Here is a 25,497-nt window from a genome sequence, read left to right on the forward strand (position 1 = left end):
CATCGATCTAAGCAATTGGGATCGATGACATGTATGAACCAAGTCAGCGAGCCTGACCACCCGATCCCGTTTGTCGACTTTCACGACAAGCATAGTCGCAATATCCTCTATGTATAACTACTAGATTATATATTGATAAATGGCATCGTACCTTATACGTTTCGCCATCTGTTCTATCATGCTGTATAAAAGGAGTTAAAGTGTAGTGTCAGTCAGTTGGCGTTGTCTGGAAGACGTGGAAGGCAGTCATGGGGCAGATTATGTTGCTGATGCTGGTGGTTGCTGCTCTCATGGTGGAGGGTGAGTGAGGGGATGAATCCTACTAGTGTTAGCATAGCATTACAACTAATCTGATACAAAGATTGTCTCGAATAAATTATTACTTCATGTTTTAATTAGAAAAAATTGTAGATGTTATCTTTACTTTTGTACTTTACAAATAATTAATTAATTTCTCATGGAGTGAGTGAGTTTTTTCAGCCATATGGTAACTTGAACAAGAACATGCCATGGAAATGCCCAATTGCGTGGATCGATGCTCATGATGTTAATCACTGGATTGACTGGTCCAGACTTGACTATTTACAGTCCGCCGTCATATAGCTGGAATATTGCTGAGTGCGGCGTAAAACAACAAATGCGTGGAACGATGCTCATGATATCAATCACTGGATTGTCTGGTCCAGGCTCGACTATTTACAGTCCGCCGTCATATATCATAGCTGCAGCATTGCACAGTGCGGCGTTAAACAACCAACCAACCAACCAACCTGTTTTGAGTAATCAAAACTTAAACAAGATTCGCAGTAATTTCATTGTAGAATCGTCTCATATTCCTTCGATAGTGAAGTCTCGTTAAGTCTCACAGTATGCCATCCCGAGTTGTCATGGTTGTGAATCCCAAATTTGGAATGATTATTATTTAGGTGTGTAAGCATCATATAAACTGCATTAATTTAGCCTTTACTCGTACTACCAACATGACACCGTTAACGTAAAAAATGATATTTGTTTGAAACCAAGTATGACAATAAAGTTTGAAGAAGGATTTACAAAACAATCTTTCAATTTAATACTTATTTATCACCAAAGTATTGGAAGAATCAGGCAGCCAAGACATCAAGATGCTGTTCTAAAACTGACCCTTAAGAGAATCTAGACCATACCCTAGTGTACATTACTTATGGTCAAGGTCAGTCTTTTAATAAGTAACGTCAGTGAAACCGATATATTGTCTGAATCGAATTATAGTGAGGAGCTGTCACTAGGTTGACAGATGGAAGTTTACTTATTACCTGGACTGAAACAGCTTGGGAGGGTGTGTTTCATTCCGGAATTATGGGTTAAAAGTACACGAACATCAACTTTATTGGTTTGCATGGGTTTTCAAGATTTATTGGCCAAGAAAATAAAAAATTACAGTTTAAATAAAGTATGCTATGAAGTATATAGATATAGAAATCAATAAGTCTTTGTGTTTTGGCTGCAGGGTCGTTCGCGGGGCATACCTTCATCGTTGAGTCGGTAAGTGGAACGATTGAGAAGCGCACATGTACAAGCGAGTGGGCTGAGTGAGCTGATGTTATCGTCGCTCTTATCAGTATTTCAGTTATCTAACAGCCTGTGCGTATACCCATGTTCATAATTATTGTCGCACCCTAGATGTAAGGCTCATAGTGAGTGAGGATGGTTTTACGCCGCTTTTAGCAATATTCCAGCAATATCACGGCAGGGGACACCAGAAATGCTTCACGCATTGTATCCAGGGCGGGAATCGAACCCGGGTCTTCGGCGTGACGAGCGGAAGCTTTAACCACTAGGCTACCCGACCGCCCCTTGAAGGCTCATAGAATCGGGTGACAATAATTATGAGCATGGGAATATATAAGGTCAACGGCAGAGAATAATCAGTCTTGATTTTCAGCCGAAACAGATTCCATTGTAAGCAGGGGAGCCATGCTTGACCAACAATCCGTTTCATAGTGCTATGTAACATACAATCTTATATTGAACCTGCATACTGTGGGGTCTCTACGTCAGAGAGTAACACGCATTATGTGTGTGATTGTTTGTTTGTTTGTTGTTTAACGCCGCACTCAGCAATATTTCAGCTATATGATAGCTGTCTGTAAATAACACCAGACAATCATATGATTAACCTCATGAGCATCGATCTATGCACTTGAGCCACGATGACTTGCATCAACCAAGTATGCGGAAATTCGGGGTAGAATAGGTCTTCAGCATCCCATGCTTGCTGTAAAAGGCGATCCCGAGACCCCGAGACTGAGTGGCGCTTTGGTCATAATATCAATCACTGGTTTGTCTGGCCCAGATTCGATGACTAAAAGGCGCTGTCATGATCACCTAGCTGCAATATTGCTGGTTGCGACATTAAACAATATACAAACAAATATTTTTAAAATAGCCATTAAACTATTTTATTCATAAGTACTTTTGTGGACATTTTTGCGGCGCTTGACAAAAAAATGAATATTAATTACAAATAATGAAATTATAATTATGATTTTCAAGAAAAAACTGATAATTCTATTAAGAGAATCATTAGTCACTCTGATTCCTCGGAATCACTTAACTTTCTTATAAAGTACAACAGCTATATAAATGCAATAATCTACACGACGTTAAATACCCGTGAAGATTCCGGGGTAGAATAGGTCTTCAGCAACCCATACTTGCAGTTAAAGGTGACTATGCTTGTCGTAAAAGGCGACTAAGAGGATCGGGTGGTCAGTCTCGCTGACTTGATTGATACATGTCATCGATCCCAATTGCGTGGATCGATGCTCATGATGTCAATCACTGGATTGTCTGGTACAGACTCGATTATTTTACAGAATATAGCTGGAATATTGCTGAGTGCAGCGTTAAACAGTAAACAAATAAACCCCATTTCACTTCACGTTTCAACAGATATCAATGTCTCTCCTAGGGCTGCGACCCAGCCTTCCTTGCCAGAGACGCTCACTACACCCTGTGTCTGGTGGACATAGGGACAGATGCCCCCCTGTCAGCCGCGGACAAACAAGCCATAGTGGACACGCACAACACATACAGAGCTAATGTGTCACCAACTGCCACCAATATGGTTAAACTGGTCAGTACATTAATATACTCCTTGTAATTAAGACGACGAGTGAGAATTGTTTACAATAAAACACTGCATGCAGAATAAAACATGAGGGGTGCATCCCCGAGTGTTTTATTCTCCACGAGTGCTTTATTGTACAATAAACATTGACCACGAGTCGTTTTGTCCTTGTATGAGACTTCAACATCGTGTACTGTATCCTAAGTTGAAATCTCATACAAGAACTAAACAGCCTCTTTAAGGATCTTAATAAAATGTACAAGCGTTAGAAATATTTACCTGGGTTTAATTAATGATGACTTCCTGAATGCATTCCGACCTCGGCAATATCGGTCAAGTTCATTTTATGAACAGGGGTGTTAATTTTGATATTCTCAATTTTGATATTCTCAATATCGGTCAATTTCATTTTATGAACAGGGGTGTTAATTTTGATATTCTCAAACTTTTCATTTTGATTATCTGACTGTACCTTTTCTATCAATACCGATTGTCATATCTCGCCCGCGTACAGATGTCATCGTCCGGCCATTGCGTTTATCTGCGCTGCCGAGCTAAATCCATGGGGAACAACTCACAAGACATGTCCCTTTAAAAAATAACGTTGTCCAGTTTACCAAGTCATCAAGTTGCGAATCGCCAGAAATGACATCATTATCTGAATTCAATAATGTTTTGTCGTGAAATAAACCACGCTTCATTGTTCTTTGCGATTTATCGCCTATAGCTATCTTATATGGTCCCAAATACTTCCTTATACCTGATTGTCTTGGCCAGGTAAATAGTGATTGATAGCATGAGCAACCATGTCACGGTCCGATGTTTATGCCTTGGCATTCATTTCCATCTAGGATATGGTCAAGACCATTTTGGAAACAATTATATTTTGAAAAGAAAATTAAGGCCATATAAAATTTATAATGATTTCAACACTCAAATAAATATAATGCTTCTCCAAATTAATTACTGATTGTCATGACATAATATTAATTGTATAATGAATGTGAGCGCGTGCTGCAATCTGGTTGAAGCGTTGTCAAATGTAATTTATGATATAATTATAATATAGTGCAATTTTCCAAGGAATTAAACATAAATGAGACATTTCAAATTCATGTTAATATTGTATATATATTCATTGCATTATTATATTTTTTTTCTCGTTACAAAAGAGATATTCTGACTGATTAAAATTGTTGAGTAATTGATATCCAGTGGGAATTTCTATTGAACAATTGCTTCCCTAAATTAATTACAAATGCTCAGATAAACGGCAAAGGAGTTTTCGATTGATAGAACTCGTTGAGCGCAAAGGCAGGAGACATTATATGTAATTTGTCAGTTCTAACATCATATCACAGGCATAACGGCAACCACTTTTCGTGACCCTCTTTATCTATATTTAAACTACCGGGCAAAAGAAAATGAAACAAACAGAAAATGGTTATTCGATGGTGATGTATTTGATACGGGTATCATAGTTGTGTTTTTGACTATAAGTTGGCAGTGTTTCGGCGAATGTTTTCAGCTAGTTACGTATTGATAACGTTTGAAATTGTTTGGTCAAATTCATTTTCAAGTGTATACTTTCTTTTGTATTTCTTTGAGTTGTATAGGTAGTCATAGCAACTTTTAAACGTATACTTGATGGATATAAGATGGGTGTGAAGAAAAGCGACCATTGCCACAAACTGATGCGTGTTAAACAATACTTTTACGACAACCATCGTCCGATCATGCAAGCTCGTGTTAATCAGTGGACCTGCAAACTGATGAAAAAATAGTAATACTATCATCATTGGTTCAAACTTTAAAATAATCGTCACTAAATCTAGAGACATATTCAAAAATGTATTTATTCGGTTTTTAGTGTGATGCCATTTTTATCAAATATGGACAGGAAAATTCTCATCTTGCAATATCAAACTCACAAGTCCTCCACTACCAAAGCACCAAATCAGGATGCAACTATATGTAATCATCCTCGTAGTCTTTTCATTGCTGTAGGGGAACATAAAATTGTAACCGGTCCTTCTTTTGGTATGCGCTTTTACTAACATTAAGCCGAAGACAGTAGTCAAGTCTAAGAGAACTGGTACCTCCACCGCTGAAGAATTCGGTCTTTGCTGAGGGTTTGAAAACATTTGGAATAGTTCAGATTTAATGGAGTTCCATTGTTGTGGGAGAGCGTTCTTTTCAGTCCCAAGTTTAGCATTACGATAGTTAAGAATATATATTTTTACAGAGTATTCAGTGAACCGCAGTATCAATAATGACGTACAAACAATGATATGTTAATTCTAATCAATATATAACATGGTTTACTAAAACATGCAAAGTGCCCTGAATGTTTATATTTTGTTTATTAATCACGATTTAAAGTACACATTTTATAAATGAATTTAAATTAAATTCATGTATCAATTGTGTACTTTCATCTGTCGTAATATCAATATGAAATTTGGTATGTCAGTTGGTTATTCCGGGTACAAGGTTGTGAATGTTTCCATTCATGATAGAAAATAAAACGTTCTTGGGTGATATATCCCATCTTGCAATTGATTTACTACAAAATAGTCTGGTTGCAGGTATGGGACGACGAGCTGGCCGTCTATGCTGGGAAATGGGCCCGTCAGTGTTATATAAGCCATGACTCCTACTCTGCAAGATCAGTTCCAAGTATGTCAATTGCTGCATACATGGCTATCCCCGGCTTGAACAATGAGTGGAAATAGGGGTTTCGCACGGCAGAAAGTGCAGCTATGTTTCTTGGTGAAAGTTAGTGAGTTGGGTTTAACGCCGCTTATAACAGTATTCCAGTTGTCGCGGCGTGTCAGCTTAATGTGGGAGGAAAGCCCGAAGTGATGCAGGTCCTAGACGTTTACCACTTCGGTGAAACCCACGAGCACAGGTATAGTGCTGACAAACCTAGAAACATAAACGGGGCGAACCGGGATTCGAACCAACAATCATAGGTTTCTGGCATGCCCAAGGGACGCAACTCTGCACAGCGAATCGCGGCGCCTTAGACGACTGGGCCACCCGTGCCCCCGATCGTCAAAATAAGCAAACAATGTTTCAGATGTATTTGTTATACATTTGGGAACAAGCTTGAATAGTTTTAAATATAAATTTGCTGCATACGTAATATGAGTGATAACAGTGAACCATGGCCACCATCCAAAAATCACTGGGATTTTATCGAAAATCAATAGAATGTTCAAAAATATGCTTGAATAAAATAATTATGCTTCAGACTGCTATAAAAGACATTGTTGCCACAAAATACATTGTTTCAAGATGATTTTTAAAAACAAATATCCAGCCTCATAGCCCAGAACATCAGGTGATGTGAAATGGGGTTTAACATCGTGTCCAAGATTATTGCACTTATATAGCGACGTGCATGTACGTGTGTGTGTGTGTGTGGCTGCTTGTACTAGTCCGGACTGATGCCGATTTATAGTGCTAGCTCACTGAGATACCATGCCACAGTTTAACATGAATACCCCACTCAGATACAGTATACTGACTCCGAGCCGACCAGTCCTTGTTTAATCCCCTCAATGCCGAACGCCAGACACTGTAACAACAAGTACCATCTTTTAACGTCTTTTGGTATGACACCCTCGGGGATCGAACCCCGGACCTTCCGATCTCCGGGCGGACGCTCTACCACTTGACCACGGAGGTGGTTACCCAGAATGTCAAATAGCCGGTCGCTTAGCAGGCCATCGCGGTGGTATTGCTGACAACGCTGTGTTAACTCGCTGATTCAGCAACTTTAGTTCCCAGGTATGCCTGGAGTCTCCATCGGTCAGAACATCGCTGCCGGGTACAAGTCGGTGATGAAGGGAGTCGACGGGTGGCACTCGGAGGTGGACTTCTTTGAACACGGCGTCGGACCTACTGAACCAGGAAAAGTTGTTGGTCACTACACCCAGGTAACGTGGTCAGATGGTATGGACATCGACTAACGCTTAGTATCTGAATATATAATTTGGATATAGAAACAAGCAGCTCGGAGCCCGAGTGATATGGGAGATTGAACCTGGTGACTTCTAGACTTGCTTCATTTATTACTATAGCATTACAATAAGGGCTGGGTGGAAGAGAGAAAAATATGGTTGAGAGACTGAGACAGGCTAGTATTGATACAGAATCATAAGGGCCCCACAAATGAGCATATTTTCGAGAGAAGGTTAAGCCTGGGAATTTGGTAGACAGAATATTTTAATATTTTCATTCACCGCTTCAAAACAGTTAATTTTGTTCAACAAAACTTTTTTTTAGGAAATCAAGCATGTCAAGCGAAAACTGTCTTTGTTGAGGACAAATTATTTGTTTCCATTTTGGAACCCATGCTTGCCTTAAAAGCCGACTAACGGGATCGGGTGGTCAGGCTCGCTCACTTGGTTGATGCATGTCATCGATCCCAATTGCGTGGATCGATGCTCATGATGTCAATCACTGGATTGTTTGGTCCAGACTCGATTATTTACAGACCGCCGTCATATAGCTGGAATATTGCTGAGTGCGGCGTTAAACAACAAACCAACCAACCAAAAAATGATTGGTCCCTGAAATTATATGTTGCCAGACATAAGCCGGTGATGTGAATATGGTTTTACGCCGCTTTCAGCAATATTACAGCAATATCACGGCGGGGGACACCAGAAATGGGCTTCACACATTGTACCCATGTCGGGAATCAAACCCGGGTCTTCAGCGTGACGAGCGAACGCCTTAACCACTAGGCTACCCGACCGCCCCCGGAGGTAATGTGAACTTTTGAGTGTGCTTGCTCGTTCATGGAATTTCATCTTGATATTAACTCTGTAAATGTTTCACATTCCCACAGTGGACATATTTTCACATGTTCAGGTTGTAGGATACAGAGCCATTCGCATCGGGTGTGGAGAAGCCATCTGTCCCAACAAGTATGGCCGCTACCAGGTGTGCAACTATGCGATGGGGTGAGTAATCGTTGGAGAAGTAGTTGTCGAAAAAACAGTCGATATCGTAGTGAAAGAACCCAATCTCATTAAAATCAGACCTTAGTTCTCGCTACCGCTAAACAAAGATCTGAAGACATCCGATCAGGGGTCACGTCAGAACGACCTTTCATCCGACCAATCAGAGCGTCACTTACCAGATCATGAAAGTGACAGTCGGAATGTGATTTCTAATCATACAACCTCGAAAACATTAACACGGGATATTCCGAACGATAGTTACGGGTTTAACGACTGAATCCATACAATCTAGACGATCTATTAGCCATTCCAGAATGTTCTTTTGTTCAGGTTTCAAATTTGTAATCGAGAATTTGTCAAAATATGTTTCGAAGCGTAGTCGCCAATTTGAAATTAGTGCAGTAAAGCACGAGAAAGCTGCCTTGAGATTGGTTATTCTATTGGTCGGTCAAAGTGACCCGTAATAGGATGTCCTCAGATCTTTGTTAAGCGGTAGCGAGAACTAAGATCTGATTTTAATGAGATTGTGAAAGAACCTGGCTACTGCTGAAGATGATGCTCCTGGTTGCAATCGGCCGACTGTTTGCAGGGCTTCCGTCAATCTGTTTCATGGCTTCGCTGTTCACATATTGTAAGATTGTGATGGCATGCAAATGAAAACCTAACGTTTTTATAGCCCAACACGTGATGTTGCACGTGCATGTCATGTTGGTGTGTTTCGGCGCCAGGCTCTTACGTGGTTGTGTCTTTGCGATTTTTCCATCTTGTCACCAGATTTCTGCAGTATCTCATTTTTTCCACACAAATCAATCCCAATCCATGCTGAAATGACCAGTTATTCATTTTTTGTATTAATTTTGTCAGATTATTTTACTTTTGCGTTTCTTTTGGTTGAAGAGTATACATAACAGTGACAATCACATGAGTATGTCTTCGTTTTTTAAGCAAGGCAGCCGTTTATAGGGCGTCCCTTTTTGACATACCACACCTCACCCCATCCTCCGCTCTTAACATCCGGTATGCCCCATATTTTGTCTTGGCGTCCATTTCAAGAACACTTCAGTCATATCAGGGGGGCACGGGTGGCCCAGTCGTCTAAGGCGCCGCGATTCGCTGTGCAGAGTTGCGTCCCTTGGGCACGCCAGAAACCTAGGAGTGTGGGTTCGAATCCCGGTTCGCCCCGATTATGTTTCTAGGTTTGTCAGCACCATACCCGTGCTCGTGGGTTTCACCGAAGTGGTAAACGTCTTAGACCTGCATCACTTCGGGCTTTCCTCCCACATTAACCTGACACGCCGTGATATAACTGGAATTATGTTAAAAGCGGCGTTAAACCCAACTCACTCACTCACACTCACTCAGTCATATCAGTATACACAACTGGTACAAGGAACTTAACTAGGATTTCCTCATAAGCTAAGAAATATTTTTTATTGATTTGTCGTTCTTTGCAAGACAATAAAATACGAAAAATATATTTCATCGTTAAACTAAACTGACGTCCAAAAGAAACTTTAATAGAGTTTGAAATCACTCTTGCTAAAAAACAACAAAACATACATGCATGAAGTAAAGTGTATTGAGAAGAATAATATATCAACATAATCATCACTGAAAATGACAATCATACCGCGACCGAGAATGACGTCAGAGCCCCCCAAAGTTGGGTTTGGTACAAAACTCGAGCTTTCAGAATCATGGACAATAGGCAGAGTACATAAACAATCTCTCACGTCCAATAACAAGTCATAAGAGGCGTGTGTGACCACCGAAATGCCTCAATACACGCAAAGACTCTTCGACGCACAGAAAAAGTCAGTCGTCTGATGAGGTCACGTGGGATTTGACGCCATTCTTCTTGGAGGGCCAAGATCAGTTCTTGCCGGTTGGCTGGAGAGTGTGGTCGTTGTCGAAGACGACGATCCATCAAGTCCCAGAGGTGTTCTATGGGGGACATGTAAGGTGAGCGTGCAGGCCACGGCAGGACGTTGACGTTGTTGGCTGCGAGGAAGTTAGTGACAATTCTGGCTGTATGGGCCCTAGCGTTGTCATGCTGATAAATGACACCACGTGGCTGCTGTTGGAGAAATTGTAGGACAACTGGACGAAGAATGTTATCCATGTAACGCTGAGCTGTCAGGTTTCCATCAACGATGACCAGCGGTGTCCTCTCCTGCCCACAGATCCCTCCCCACACCATGACACGCCCTCCACCATATGGTACGACCTCCTGTACGCAACACGCCGCCGTTCCTTCACCCGTTCGGCGGTAAACCCGTTGTCTCCCATCAGCCCTAAACATACAGAATCGACTTTCGTCAGTGAAGACAACCCTCTGCCAGTCACGTCGTTGCCAACGTCGGACAGTCCGGGCCCATCTCAATCGCAGACGACGATGTTGCGCTGTCAATAGCTGTCCTCTGTATGGTTTAAATGTCCTGATTCCATGAGCCCCGAGTCTCCTGGCAACTGTCTGTCAACTAACCCTGTGACCTAAGGCATTTGTCGCCGATGACGTCACTGTCAGGAAGCGATTTCGGAGGTGCAAGGTACGCAAGTACCGGTCATCATGGGGCGTGGTCACCCTGGGTCTGCCTGTTCTTGGCCTGTCAGCGGTCCGCCCCGTGTGTCTGTAACGTTGCATTAAGTTGGTAACGGCAACACGGGAGAAACCGAAGGTTCGTGCAATATGGGCGTGGGTGGCTCCCATCTGTACCATACCCAAGGCTCGTTCACGTTGTTCGAGTCGTGGCATTTCTTTTGTGTGTTTTTTATCACTGTGGATATCTGACTTGCCGTTGCAATCGTTTTATACCCTTACCAGCACGTGCATTTGCAGTTGTCCGTGGTGCACGTGTTTTTCACTTTTTCGCGTGTTGTCTCGCAAACATGTAACAGACGATTACCATTTTCTGCATACACTATTGTTGTATTTAGGTTATGTGTTTTAGATAGACTTCATCGGAGAAAAAAATTATACTTTGTCTGAAATTTATATTTTTAGTTGGTAAAGTTTCTTTTGGACGTCAGTTTATTAGCATCCACGTCATCTGAAATACCAACAGAGCTCGTCTTCCGGTGAACCGAACGGGGGCACCGCAGACCTATAGTACCAGTTTTCACCAAACGTAAACACCGACTACCTGCATCCTTTCGGGAATTACTCCCTCATTAAGCTTGCGCGCTGCGATATGACTGAAATACAGTTTAAGTTGGCGTTAAAACAAACTCCCTAAACTCATCATCTCGTTCTGACAGCAACACTGCTACTTATTGTTATTGCAGACAAATGTCATCAGACATTAAAACGCCTTTCGAGAAGGGTGCGTCCTGCAGTAAATGCCCTGTCGGCAAGTGTTCAGACAACCTGTGTGGTGAGTACTTACTCTTCACTCTTGCACAAAGATTTCTAATGTTTGTTTGCCGCACTCAGCAATATCCAGCTATATGACGGCGGTCTGTAAATCATCGATTCTGGACCAGACAATCCATTAATTTGCAGCATGAGCATCGATCCACGCAAATGAGAGATGCTGGCATGCATCAAACCAAGTCAGCGAGCCTGACCACCCGATCCCGTTTGTCGCCTTTTTACGACAAGCATAGTCGCCTTTTGCGGCAAGTATGGGCTTGCTGAAGACCTATTCTGCCCCGGATCTTCACGGGTCAGATCTCTTATGAGACTTGAATGGAGATCATTCAGCCAACAGAAGTACGAGCTATGCTGACTGCTGATTTAGGAGGGATAATTTTCATTACGTATTGGGAACGGTTTTAAATGTTCAAATGAACGTACCTCGTACCTCGGTTTCCTAGTCCGCAGCAACCTTTGCTGGACGTAAGAAGCAGCCAAAACGATCGGCGACTTGGTTGAGGGCGTGTCATTGTCCCCCGATGGCAAGGTTTCATATAATTGTTTCTCACAATATCAATCACTTGATTGTCAGGTTCACACTCGATTCTATATATGCTGTCGTCATAGCTGGAATATTGGGGAAAAAACACCTCTACACTGAATTCCAAACAACAATGTACTGTAAATCGTGAAATTAATGCGTCTCCAAAAGAATGCGACCGCTGGCCCCTACTGCGACTCAATATGTATTCCTGATTACTCTGAATCACCCTCTGAATATCCTTCTTAGCTCCAATCATTCTGGTCTTCCATACAAACCAAAAACACATACAATGTAATTTCATTCAAGATATATGTTTGTTTGTTGTTTAACGCCACACTCAGCAATATTGCAGCTATATGACGGGGGCCTGTTAATAATCGAGTCTGGACCTGACAATCAAGTGATTGAGCATCGATCCACGCAATTGGGAAACGATGACATGCATCAACCAAATCAGCGAGCCTGACCACCCGATCCCGTCAGTCGCCTCTTACGACAGGCATAGTCGACTATTACGGCAAGCATGGGTTGCTGAAGACCTATTCCACCCCGGATCTTCACGGGGAAGTTCCTTAACACACGCAAGAGTTGACTGACACGGGGACCAGGTGGTAGAACCGTGTTACTTAGCGGATCGGCTGTCATCGCATAACGTTTACGTGAATTGTTGCTCATGACTTTAACCACTGGTTTTCCTGGTCCAGATTTGATTATTTATAGTCCGTACTCAGCCCGTGCCATTCATAATATGTGCTGACTGTGGCGTAAAGCAAGTTTCTACGGAAGCCTTTTAGGGCCATGTGTTTTTGGGGTTTTTTCGATACTATCTTGAAATTTCAACTTAGTATCTTGAAATTTCTACTTCTGTATCTTGAAATTGAAGTATCTTGAAATTTCAACTTAGGATCTTGAAATTTCAAGATAGTATCGAAAATTTTATTTTTTTTTTAAACAAAAGGCCCTAAAAGGCTTCCATAAGTTTTCCTCACTCAAGTCAGTTTGCAGACTGTGGAGGCAAGCTGTGTCTGAACGGCGGATCTCTGGACACGAGCACGTGCTCGTGCACATGCATGGGCACCTGGACGGGAGACACGTGCAGTAAAGGTACGTGATAAGATCAATCCTCGCAAAAATCATTCATACGATTGTTATGCAACGATTTTATGGTGTTTTACCCATCAGCATATTCTGCGGGGACATTGCTGTCAGCATGTCCGTCCGGTTCTTTCCCAGAACTCAAAAAACATTCACAATACCTTAATGAAAGTTCCTACAATTATCAATCATGTAGTGCAGTGGTGCCTTTTGATAGTTAGCAATATTTCTTTTCTTTTCGCATTTGATGGAAACAGATGGACTCCGTGATTTTGTGTCTCGTATAACTCGTGCTGTCGTGTTTCAACATATACTGAACAACAAAAGTTCCTGTGACATTGAATAAGATTTAATGCAAAGTTATGTTTTTTACCAGATCTGAAACAATTTCGGTTTGCAACAGACAAAAGACTCCTGTAAGTGTTCAAATGGTTTAATTTGCCATACTGACTTCAGAAAATGCGCGATTTCATAAAAAATACCCAACAACATGAACATGCCAAAATGTCAATTTACAAATCAATAGCGTGTGTGTCCACCTCTGGCAACACATCTTCGTCTCGTCTCAAAGTCCTATGGGATATCTGTCCATATCTTCTGGAGCATGTTTCGAAGTTCCTGGAGTGTCTGTGGAACACGTGGTTGACGTCGAAGGCACCGATCAATCTCATCCAACATGTGCTCGATTGGTGAGAGATCAGGGGAGCGAGCCGGCCAGGGAATGGCATTCACGTTGTTTTGTTGAAGAGAATCCTGAACAAGTCGAGCAATATGAGGCCGGGCGTTGTCATGTTAAAAGGTAACGTCTGGGCCATGACGACGCAAAATCGGTAGAACAACAGGGCCGATGATCTCGTCGCGGTAGCGCTGTCCATTGAGATTTCCCTCTGCCACTATCAAACGGGTCCTCTGTCTTGCTGTAATCCCACTCCATGCCATAACGCTGCCGCCCCCACCCGATCTTTTTCCATGACACAATGATCGACGTAATGTTCACCTCGACGTCGGTACACTCGAATCCGTCTATCGCTGTGGCCGAGGTGAAAATGAGACTCGTCAGTGAATAGAACTTGTTCCCGGTGCATGGCCGTCCAGCGTAGACGCTGTCTGTACCATTGTAGACGTGCTTGGCGGTGGTTTCCTGTCAAAATGGGATGTCTGGCGGGTCTTCTGACGACAATCCCTGCACATCTGAGCCGACGACGTACGGTTTGTGAAGATATTCGTCGAAGATCAGGGATGCTTCTTGCAGTCACTGTTGCTGGCTGGAATCGATTTCGTAAGTGTGTTGTTCAAATCCTGTTGTCTTGTCGATTATTGGTTACGCGTGGCCTGCCACTCCGAGGGTGGTTTCTGACTGCATTCGTTTGTTGCCAACGTTGTCATAAACACCAAATGGTGTTTCTGTGGACGTTAAATTGTCTTGCAACATCACTTTGACTCGATCCTGTTTCAAGCATACCAATGGCTCGCAGACGCTCATTTTGGGACAGGCGTGGCATTTCGTAATGTTGAATAATTGCGTAATTTTGTTGTTTTTCTGAATGGTTGTTGTCAGCACGATGCTAAACAATGTATATGGAATCCCGTTAACGCACATGTTTTTTTATACCCATTCTTCGGTAGTGAAATGCATGGGGCTTGCATAAAAGTCAACTTTTGCATGGAATGCATGCTTTTCTGTAGCGGTTGCGTTCTTGTGACTTGATTCCATACAATATTGAAAACCAAACTTTACTTGTTTGAAAAATACACTCAAATATTGGTGTCACAGGAACCTTTGTTGTTGAGTATATTTTAAGTCAATATTCGCCAATGTGAAAGGAAAATCACAGAATAAGTCAAATTGTCAAACATTGGGCGTTAAATACCAAACAAAAAGTGGATTAATTCCAATTTTTCCACAGGTTGCATATTGCTTACGGCAAAAGCAAATGTGAGTACTGCCGTAAACTATGACGTCATCGTAACCTCGTGTTGTGGCGTCATATCACTGTATGACATTATCAATGGAATGTCGCGGAACTATAGAAATTGAATGAAATACGAAAATGGGAACGTTCTTATCCATTTGCTACGATATAAGCACACTATGGGGAATGCACGTTATCATGCCCTGGGTTTAATAGCTGATTTCGCCTTTCTGAAATGCGTTTCATTTAACCAAATGTAAGCCCAGGGCTTAAAACGAAAAAGGACAAAATCAAGAAAGGAAAAATGAATATCCCGAGTTTACTGAAGCACTGTTCACAAATTGAATGAGAGCAACTCATTAACATATAGTATTCACGACCGTCCGTACGTACGTACGTCTGTACGTCCGTCCGTACGTCCCACCTGTTTGTTGCCGCGATATCTCAAGAACTAAACACTGGATTGTCTTCATATTTGGAACTATGGTGTATATACAGACTCCGCAGACACCAGTCGGTTTTGGTGACCTTGACCTCATTTTCAAGGTCACAGCAGGCAAATCTGCTTTTGGAGTTGGAAAACGGTGTTGCCGCGATATCTCAAAAACTAATCGCTTGATTGTCTTCATATTTGGAACTATGGTGTATATACAGACACCGCAGACACCAGTCGGTTTTGGTGACCTTGGCCCCATTCTCAAGGTCACAGCAGGCAAATCTGCTTTTGGAGTTGGAAAACGGTGTTGCCACAATATCTCAAGAACTAATCGCTGGATTGTCTTCATATTTGGTACTATGGTGTATATACAGGCGGGTGACATTTGTCACTTTGTGACAAATACTTGTCTTTTTCAATTTTAAGACCGCCTCCGTGGTCTTGTGGTAGAGCGTCCGCCCGGAGAGCGGAAGGTCCAGGGTTCGATCCCCGGCCGCGTCATACCAAAAGACGTTAAAAGATGGTACTTGATGGTACTTGTTGTTACCCTGTCTGGCGCTGGGCATTAAGGTGCTAAAACTGGTCGGCTCGGAGTCAGTATACTGTATCTGAGTGGGATATTCATGGCCCAGTCGTCTAAGGCGCCGCGATTCGCCGTGCCTTCGATTCGCCAGAAACCTGTGATTGTGGATTCGAATCCCGGTTCGCCCCGATTATGTTTCTAGGTTTGTCAGCACCATACCCGTGCTCGTGGGTTTCACCGAAGTGGTAAACTTCTGGAACCTACATCATTTCGGGCTTTTCTCCCACATTAATGTGACAAGCCGCTATATAACTGGAATACTGTTGAAAGCTGCGTTTAACCCAACTCGCTCACTCACCCACTTAATCCGGACGATTTGGGGCGAAGGATTTATGACATAGAGCTCGTTGTGGTCTCGAGCAGATTGTGTTGCACGTGCGACCATGACACGGCGTTGGTCGAGTCTACTTCTGTATAGGGGAACAAGGATATGAAGTAAGCTGTTGAACACGATATCTGTCGTTGTTTCTTCTTATACTTGGACTAGTAAAAGCTCGAGATGAGGAATTAAGTCTTTCTCCCTCTCGCCTCTCTCCTTTCTCCCCTTGGGTCCGAGTCACATTACCAACTGGTCACGCTATCAACACTGCTTGCATTGCCTCGAAATACCAGTGGATAATGTACCCAGCCTGCGTTATTATTGCACATATCCCACACAGATTCCATGACACTGGTTTCCAAACATTCAGACAATTTGTGCCAAATATATTAAATTTGCAGATGTGATTTTTTCCAGACTGTAAAGGCATGACATGCCTCAATGGAGGGACTCTCGACGGAAACACCTGCTCCTGCACGTGCCCTGACACGTGGGAAGGAGACACGTGCAGTAAAAGTATGTTGAAAACAAAGCAAGAGTGAGTGAGTCAGTTGGGTGTAACGCCGCTTTTAACAGTATTCCAGTTATATAGCGGCGTGTCAGCTTAATGTGGCAGGAAAGCCCGTAACGATGCAGGTCTCAGACGTTTACCTCTTCGGTGAAACCCACGAGCACGAGTATGGTGCTGACAAACCTACAAACATAATCTGGTCGAACCGGGATTCGAACCAACAATCATAGGTTTCTGGCGTGCCCAAGGGACGCAACTCTGCACAGCGAATCGCGGCGCCTTAGACGAATGACCACCCGTGCCCTCGAAAACAAAGCAAGAGAATGATTTGATTGAGAGGCATTGCTTAGAAGTTGACGGATGACAAAGTAGACACAATTTATGGATAACAACTTCTTAAATACTGTTAATCGTCTACTGTTAATCCTCCACCTACTATATATATTCTGTGCAATGTGCCTCATTCAGTCTTGTTTGACAACGGTATAAAGATCTATAACGAAACGTCTCCTTTACGCCATTAAGTAGTTGTTATCCATATATTGTGTCTACTTTGTCAAAGAGAATATAAATTTAAAAAAGTAAAAAGTAACTGACTGCATGAGAACAATATATACCATTATTTTTATATCCCTTAAGCAATAAGTAAACATAAGTTTGCAATCAAATATAAACATCTCTTGGCGAGTTGAATTAAAACTTTAAACCAGTTAGAAAATATTTGTCTTCGCTTTTTTTTCGGAATAATTTCAGCACAATTTGACAAGCGATAGCAGCGATCGTTTTCGAAACACTGATATTGATTTTGTGAAACGTTCTCTGATTGGACTATCTATGTGTGAGATAGTTCAATCATATTTTAGCACATAATAGTAGGCTTGAAATGGAAAGGGTTGAAAACTAGGCTTCGCTATTGGGTAGTGAACAGGCTTACTTCAGGAAGAGACCGCCTCCGTGGTCTAGTGGTAGAGCGACCGCCCGAAGAGCGGAAGGTCCGGGATTCGATTCAATTCACTCTGCCTTCTCATTTTCGTGTTTGATATAAGGTAAGTTATACTTTTCACAATGATCTTTTTTTATATTTTCCAGAAAAATGTAAAGTGGACGTGAGCCGGTGTGACAGTGTACCGTTAGCACATTGTGATTTATCACCCATCGTGAGACTTTACTGCCCAAGAAAATGTGGCCTGTGCTGAAAAGTGGATGATGCATTTGCTCTGAGATGTGCCCGTTAAGCGCCGAATAAAAATGTGTATCTATGTGAGCCTAAAGGTTTTGTATATTGTGGAAATTGCAGTGTATCCTGGCAGTGTCCGATACCACTACAACCGGGCGAGGACCGCCTCCGTTGTCTAGTGGTAGAGCGTCCGCCCGGAGAGCGGAAGGTCCGGGGTTCGATCCCCGACCGCGTCATACCAAAAGACGTTACTTCTTGTTTCCCTGTCTGGCGCTCGGTATTAAGGTGCTAAAACAAGGAATGCGGCTCGGAGTCAGTATACTGTGTCTGAGTGGGGTATTCATGTTAAACTGCGGCATGGTATCTCAGTGAGCTAGCACTATAGATCGGCATCAGTCCGGACTAGTACAAGCAGCCACACAAACACATACACGCACGCACGCATGCACGCGCGCATGCACGTCGCTATATAAGTGCAATAATCTTGGACGCGACGTTAAACCCCATTTCACCTCACCTTTACCTTGTACTTGTTTAACGCCGCACTCAGCAATATTCCAGCTATATGACGGCGGTCTGTAAATAATCGAGTCTGGAAACAGACAATCCAGTGATTTATATCATGAGCATCGATCCACGATCATCAACATGCATCAACCAAGTCAATGTGCCTGACCACCCGATCCCGTTAGTCGCCTCTTACAAGCATAGTTGCCTTTTACGACAAGCATCGGTTGCTGAAGACCTATTCTACCCCGGATCTTCACGGGTCGGATGTGAGGTAGTCTTGTAGTTAAAGGATTAGACATAATTCAACCAAGTCAGCAAGCCTGACCACCCGATCCCGTTAGTCGCCTTTTACGACAAGCATAGTCACCTTTTACGGCAAGCATGGGTTGCTGAAGACCTATTCTACCCCGGAATCTTCACGGGTCTCGTGTTATAAGTGGGAACTTAACACAGAAACCTTCTTCGTGCTTGTTCTTAACATCCCAATGTCCGCGGCCGTGTCCTCTTTACATTGGTTTGATTCAATAAGGGGGACGAATTATTGTAATAAAGAACAATCGAGAAAACATTACTGTGACGAAATGGCAAATCCAAAACCATCTTGAAATGGGACTTTTAATATGTCCCGATTCTCTCACAGAAAGGATATTTGGGTATTCACATATAGTTTACCTAATTACTTAGAAGCTGTGGCCGTTATTTTGATATCTTATTCAATTCTGTAAAGAATTCCGAGAGTATTACCAAGCGTTGCACAAATGTATGCAGGATCGGCTACAATCGGAAACAATCAACATTTGCGACTTTTAGTATCTCCCGTGTCCGTCCTTACAGAATGGATGTTTGGTTTTCAGCTTAATGTTTTCACATACTGCAAGATATAGCGCATTTATTGATATGTGACGGGATATCACTGAAAATATCTGACGGGACTTATAAAATCGCGGGGCATTAAGGGTCATACTTCCACCATGAAATTGGACTAAAAGTCGGCAATATAAAGAATTGCGACTTTTAGTATCTCCCGCGTCCCTCCTCAGAGAATAGATGTTTAGCTTTCATCTTAATTTTTCCACATCCTACAAGGTGTAGTGTTTTTAATGATATATGACCGGATATCGCTGACAAGCCCTACATGAGTGACAGAATGCGGAACACCAAGGGTCAAATACTTCCACCATAAAATTTAACACGCAAAATCTGCAACCATCTTGCAAGAATTGCGACTTTTAGTTTCTCCCGCACCCCTCCTTACAGACGGGATATCTATCTATGGTTGGAATTTTGTAATATACCTGAAGATATGAACTTTTTAATGATATATAGCACGACAACATTGACAAAATCGTACATAAGTTATAAATAGCTAAACATATAGGTTTCAGAAACTTGAAAATTGACTGATATAGTCGGCTACCATAAATAATTGCGACATTTTGTATCTCCCACCTCCCTCCTCGCAGACGGGATATCTATCTATGGTTGTAATTTTGTAATATACCTGAAGATATGAACTTTTTAATGATATATAGCACGACATCATCGACAAAATCGTACATCAGTTATAAATAGCTGAACATATCTGTTTAAGACACTTGAAAAATGACTAATATCGTCGTCAACCATAAAGAATTGCGACTATTAGTATCTCCCAACCCCTCCTCGCAGACGGGATATCTCTCAATGGTTGTAATTTTGTCATATACTTGAGGATATAATCTTGTTAATGGTATTTAGCACAATGTCATCGACAATATCGTACAGGACTAACAAATACGTGAACTTGAGGGGGGTCGAGATACTGGCACACATGAAATTTGACTGTAAAAATGGGCAACCATCAAGAATGCTACTCTGAGTATCTCATGCAGTATCTCAGGAGCAGTCGGGGAGCCTAGTGGTTAAAGCCTTCGCTCGTCATGCTGAAGACCCGGGATCGATTCTCGACATGGGTACAATGTGTGAAGCCAATTCCTGGTGTTCCCCGCCGTTATATTGCTGGAATATTGCTAAAAGCGGCGTAAAACAATACTCACTCACTCATGCACGCCACCGAGCTCGCAGTCGGGATATTTATCTCTCTTCGTAAATTCCCCACATTCTACCAGACGACAATATTTACGCTAGTCGAGCTCAGCCTGCAATGACGGACTTTACCCATTCGTGACCAACTCGTGTTATTCCGGGACAAGCCGAAAAGCGACTCGTGCCCCTCTCATGGCCATTTTTGCGACCGGGTTCCGCCTTGGCGCAAACGGGCATACCTAAAACAATTGTCAACTCGTCGCGTTATGGTTCACATATATTTCCCCATACATTATATATATTTCAGATGCAATTTAACGCACATCGGGACATGCGGAATTATACAGTACGATAGAACACATTTAGCTGTGTCTTGGGTATATTTTTAGATGCAAGACATATGTAAAATCAAAAATTATTTCTGAGGGATTCTTTGACGAAGAACTTGAAATCATACGCGCATTCTGATTGGTTTGTTGTATTTTCGCACATAACATTCATCGATAGGGGGACGAGCCTTCTTGCAGGTTACGGAAAGCGGCGAGTGGTGACGAATGGGACTTTACCGAGGTGTGACGGAATCGCTTCTGTGACGTCATAATGGCAACGCCGCCATTGCTTGCGTAGCAACCAGATTTACATTTGCTCAAGTCTGATAGCTCTGCCAAAATTGTCTTTTTCCTACTTTTACAAGCATGAATGAGATTCACCTTCCAGATTTCCGTCATCTTCAGAACGAGGGGGAACTGTAAGTAGCTTTCTTTGATTCTAGATTGCACGTAGCGTGATGGAATCTCCAAATTAAATGTAACGGACGTTCTCGTTGCTAGGTCGCCATTTCGGTGCCTGATTTCAAAGGGTATACCGATTTGCATATGCCAATTTCAGCGATCCCTCAACCAAAATTGCCCCATGCCGTTCCCGTTTTCAGACAGTATTAAGTATATTGGAAATCGCCGACAATATCATAGTGTGGAATGACCCAGCTAACAATTTCACGTTGTGACAACGTCGTGACAACGTTGTGTTTACGTTGTGGCAACGTTGTGGATGTAACGTCCATATAACGTTATTCTGTGGACTCCCATTTATGTTGTCACAACGTCATGGCCTAACGTTGTGTTACGTCATATTCACGATCATATATGATTGGATTGTTTTTGGGCGAAAATGGATTATAGGTCCTATAATCCATTTTCGCCCAAAAACAATCCAATCTCGAAGACCACAATTCGCGCAACTATAGGATAAATGTCCCCTGCTTTTTGCCAGTTTACATAGAGTTGTTACTGTCTGTTTACAGCATCAACCCTTCTCGTTTCTGGTTTGAACTAATCACTTCCCGGATCGACATCAATCATTCGTACGCCGAGAGGCTGCTCAGCTGGTGTGAAGATTGTAAAGGCAAGCTTGACACTGTCAGTCAAGACGGTAAGCATGTGATTACTTATTTAGATTAACCCTTTGACTTTAAAGTTCCTGTAATGTTGCTTTAAGCTTTCATTTTGGTCTGTTATCGACTTTGTTGAATGTCTGCATCGCGTTTTGGCTAATACTTTTGCGTTTTTGGTTTTTAGCATGTTCCGAGAGTTATGAGATTCGTCATCTTCTGGACTGCTACCTGAAATCGTCCGAACAGGAGGCTAACCATATTCTCAGCGTGTCACGTGATCTTACCGGCCAGAACGGATCCATCCGATCTCTAAAAAAGTGAGAAAACTTTTAACATCTATCCATGGTATTCCTGTGTGACTGCTGACTGTCTCGTTTGGAGTGAATGATTTATAAAATGGACAGTATGGTATTCATGTTATTGGTGGTTATGTTTTCAGACTGACGTCTACTAACAGGAGAGGCGTGCCATCTGAGCACAAGGACCTGAGCCGGCAACTTCTGTCCCTGACTGAGAGACACATGGTGTGCCCCAAACATCTCCAGGAGGTGAAGGAGGTGAGTTGTTGTGGCGACTGCCTTCAGGATGAAGCGTTAATCATAATTTGTTTTGTATTATCAATGCCATACACATCACGTATGTTCATCAAAGTAGAATACAACAAGTTGGATGTTTTCTCCTTCTTGGCAGAACGGAATAATGGCCATGGCTGCCTCTCACAATTATGAACAGAGAATAAGCGATTTGAAGGCTGAGCTGGAGAAGGTGGGGGAGAAGTCTAAGAGATCCCGGCCCAGCATGGTAGAGAAGAAGGTCCGGACTCTGGAGTCTAAGCTGTTAAAATACGACCAGAAGAAGAGGACCCACAGAATCCATTACGAGCGGCTATTGAAAGAGGAGAGTGAGCTTGTGAACAAGCTGAGAAAGGTGTGCATTTGAAAATAGGGGAGCTTACTTCTGTGTTTCCTGCCATTCCTACCCATTCTTGTGTTTGGTTCCTCTGTGTTAGAACTCTTTATCTTAATCTTGATTAACCTTCTTTCTCTATTTGAGTTAACTCTTCCCCTTACCGACACAAACAAACCCAAAACTACACGATGACATACAAAACACATATATCCGCTCCTGTTCATGTGTGTCTTTCGATATCTTGCCCTCATCTGTTTTCGTGCATGTTTCTGTCATTCTCCTGTTACTTTTTGTTTTGTCTTCTGTCATTTCTCTATCAATTCCCTGTTTTGTTTGTCTCCTCTCTCCGCCCACCCAGACCTCTGACCATGCATGTCAAGAAGCATGTGCCCTGCAGAAGAGTCAGTTGGAGTCCTTGGTCTCCAGTCTCAGAGACTTTGTTGTCAAGACGTGCTCGTCTGACAACGCTGACAGGTACAGCAGTAGCATTGGCTTAACTGTGTCATGGTGTATTGTTCTGAAGTTCTCTCTCTCTCGTTTATAAGAGAGCTACAATCGTTGTGTTATACGCAGTTCTATCATTTCTGATTATATTTTAGGTTAATCTTAAGGTCAGCTGTATTCCCTTTGCATAGCTTTGTTTGCTATCCTCTGTTTTGTTGAAAAATAATGAGATTTTCTGTTGCTGCAGGACCAACTTCCTAAAGTCAGCTATAGATGACATAGCTGTCGATGACATTGTCAATGCCACCTGTGAAGTGACCTCACGGAAATATGTCTTCCCGGATGTTCAGGCTTGGCATCAGAAATTTGGCTTCTTGGAGAAAATTCCAACCTCTTTCATCCGAGCATCTGATGTGGCCATTAGACGAGATCTGAAGAAAGGCCTGACTGAGGAGAACTGCCTGGCACAAGAAGTCATGTCAGCCATGGGCCAGCCAGTTCACAGGCGCAGATGCTGGATCTCTAAGTCTAGGACCAAGAATGGGGACGACGGTGACATCAATAACAATGAGACTGTTGCTGGCACCTCCCGTGGTAAATAGAGCCTTACGTTATATCCCTCTCTGTGATAATGCTTTGTGTTGCTTGAAACTGTCGCTTGTGCAAACAATGTGGTAGAGTTGAATTAATAGGATGTATTGGAAGATGTAGGCCTTCATCAAATGCCCGTGCCTTTCTTCAGCTGCAGTGGAGGATGACATTAAATACATGGAGGACGTTTATGTGCGAGTTGTCCGCCCCTTCAAGCCCACCCACCCTGAGCACCTCCAGCTGAATCTAGGTGAGTGTTCCCACCCATCAGTGTCTGCAACATTCATGGGTCGGATGTAGGAGCACCCATAGTTGCACATGGATGACATTGCATGGATGCTGCATGTGTGAGGTTAAGTCTGAGTGGTCCTACTCTTTGTGAGTAGAAGTTGAGCGAATGATTACTGGAAAAATGTGGATATTTGTATTTTTGTATATTTGTGTGGTTCTCTTGGGTTATGGTGTTACTTTTGTTTCTTGCAGGCATGCGCATCAAGCAAAAGTTCCCAATGGACGTAAGGGGCTTGTCCTTTGGGTGGTGTCGGGGTGGGCTTGTCGGCTGTAACAAACAGTATGGCTTCTACCCTGCTGACCATGTGATTCTGGAGACATAGACTATTTGTTTCCTCTGCTTTAAACCATAAACCATCTTGACTGTATATATTGTAAAAATGTTTTCATGTAAATACATATTGATAACTGTGTACACATTTTGTTCCTTCCTTGGGTCTGACAAAGACGAGGATGCAACATCAGGACTGTAGAGGCAGGCTGCTGAGCAGGAACAGTACCATTGAGAGAAACACATTCTCAGAGTGTGTCTGTACTAGTCTGGACAAATACTGGTTTAATAGTGCTCGCTGATTGAGATATAATGCCATATTTAAACATACTTAAACACAGTTTACTGACAGGTATACAATGAGATGTTAAACCCCATTTCACCTCACTTCTTATTCCTTCTGCATAAACAGACTGGGAACATTTTTGGCATCAATGCAGCCACATTTTTAACTTCCAAGACTAAGACTGGATTTCATCAACAAAAAAAAGACAATTTAGTAAATATTTATTTGTGATCCATAAGTCTGTACCAGCAGACTGTACAACATGATATGTGGAATGAATGATTTAAACGATGAGTATCATGGCCAACAAATCTCCCCACCATCAAAGTGAAAAAAAAGTCATGTTCTTATAGATTCAAACAAAATTCCACATCAAATGCAGATTTTGATTCTGTTTGACCGAAGTTCTTATCAAGTATTGCAGAAATATCTGTATTTAAGTATAAACAGTTGTTACACAGATGTAACCATTCACAAGGGGTGACATAATAAGAGAAACCTGGTGTGAAAAATCACATGGCCTTACATGACAGTTGCAACAATGCTGGGAAGGCCTGAATACAAACACTTGGCACTGTGTCGTCGATTACCAAGGGTACAATATCCCAACTGTACACTCACAAACACCAGGACCCATTCACTACCACAGCTACATCTTGGAAGTGACGTCACCACCTCCCATCACTCCTATCTCTGACAGGACAGTGTGTCTCTCACTCCTTACAGTGACTTGATTGTATGGTTATTTAATTGTGG

General features: G+C 42.4%; 2 protein-coding genes across 2 annotated transcripts; both read left to right on the top strand.

Annotated features, from left to right (window-relative positions):
* The first annotated feature begins 248 nt into the window (after window positions 1–248).
* LOC139444826 (cysteine-rich venom protein ENH2-like) lies at window positions 249–18,040 on the top strand. The gene is made up of 10 exons (XM_071225803.1): window positions 249–300; window positions 1,490–1,524; window positions 2,954–3,118; window positions 5,701–5,791; window positions 6,908–7,056; window positions 7,997–8,088; window positions 11,374–11,462; window positions 12,993–13,091; window positions 16,751–16,849; window positions 17,934–18,040. Exons 1-10 carry the CDS (start codon window positions 249–251, stop codon window positions 18,038–18,040), a joined length of 978 nt encoding a protein of 325 aa, XP_071081904.1.
* Window positions 18,041–21,251: 3,211 nt separating this feature from the next.
* LOC139446111 (uncharacterized) lies at window positions 21,252–24,507 on the top strand. The gene is made up of 9 exons (XM_071227391.1): window positions 21,252–21,304; window positions 21,860–21,987; window positions 22,134–22,266; window positions 22,389–22,506; window positions 22,640–22,876; window positions 23,217–23,332; window positions 23,550–23,896; window positions 24,045–24,143; window positions 24,377–24,507. The coding sequence occupies exons 1-9, from the start codon at window positions 21,252–21,254 to the stop codon at window positions 24,505–24,507; spliced, it is 1,362 nt and encodes a 453-aa protein (XP_071083492.1).
* Window positions 24,508–25,497: the final 990 nt, after the last annotated feature.

The sequence above is a fragment of the Haliotis cracherodii genome, unplaced genomic scaffold (genome assembly GCF_022045235.1).
Source record: "Haliotis cracherodii isolate W230 unplaced genomic scaffold, xgHalCrac1.p SCAF_6, whole genome shotgun sequence".
Lineage (NCBI taxonomy): Eukaryota > Metazoa > Mollusca > Gastropoda > Lepetellida > Haliotidae > Haliotis > Haliotis cracherodii.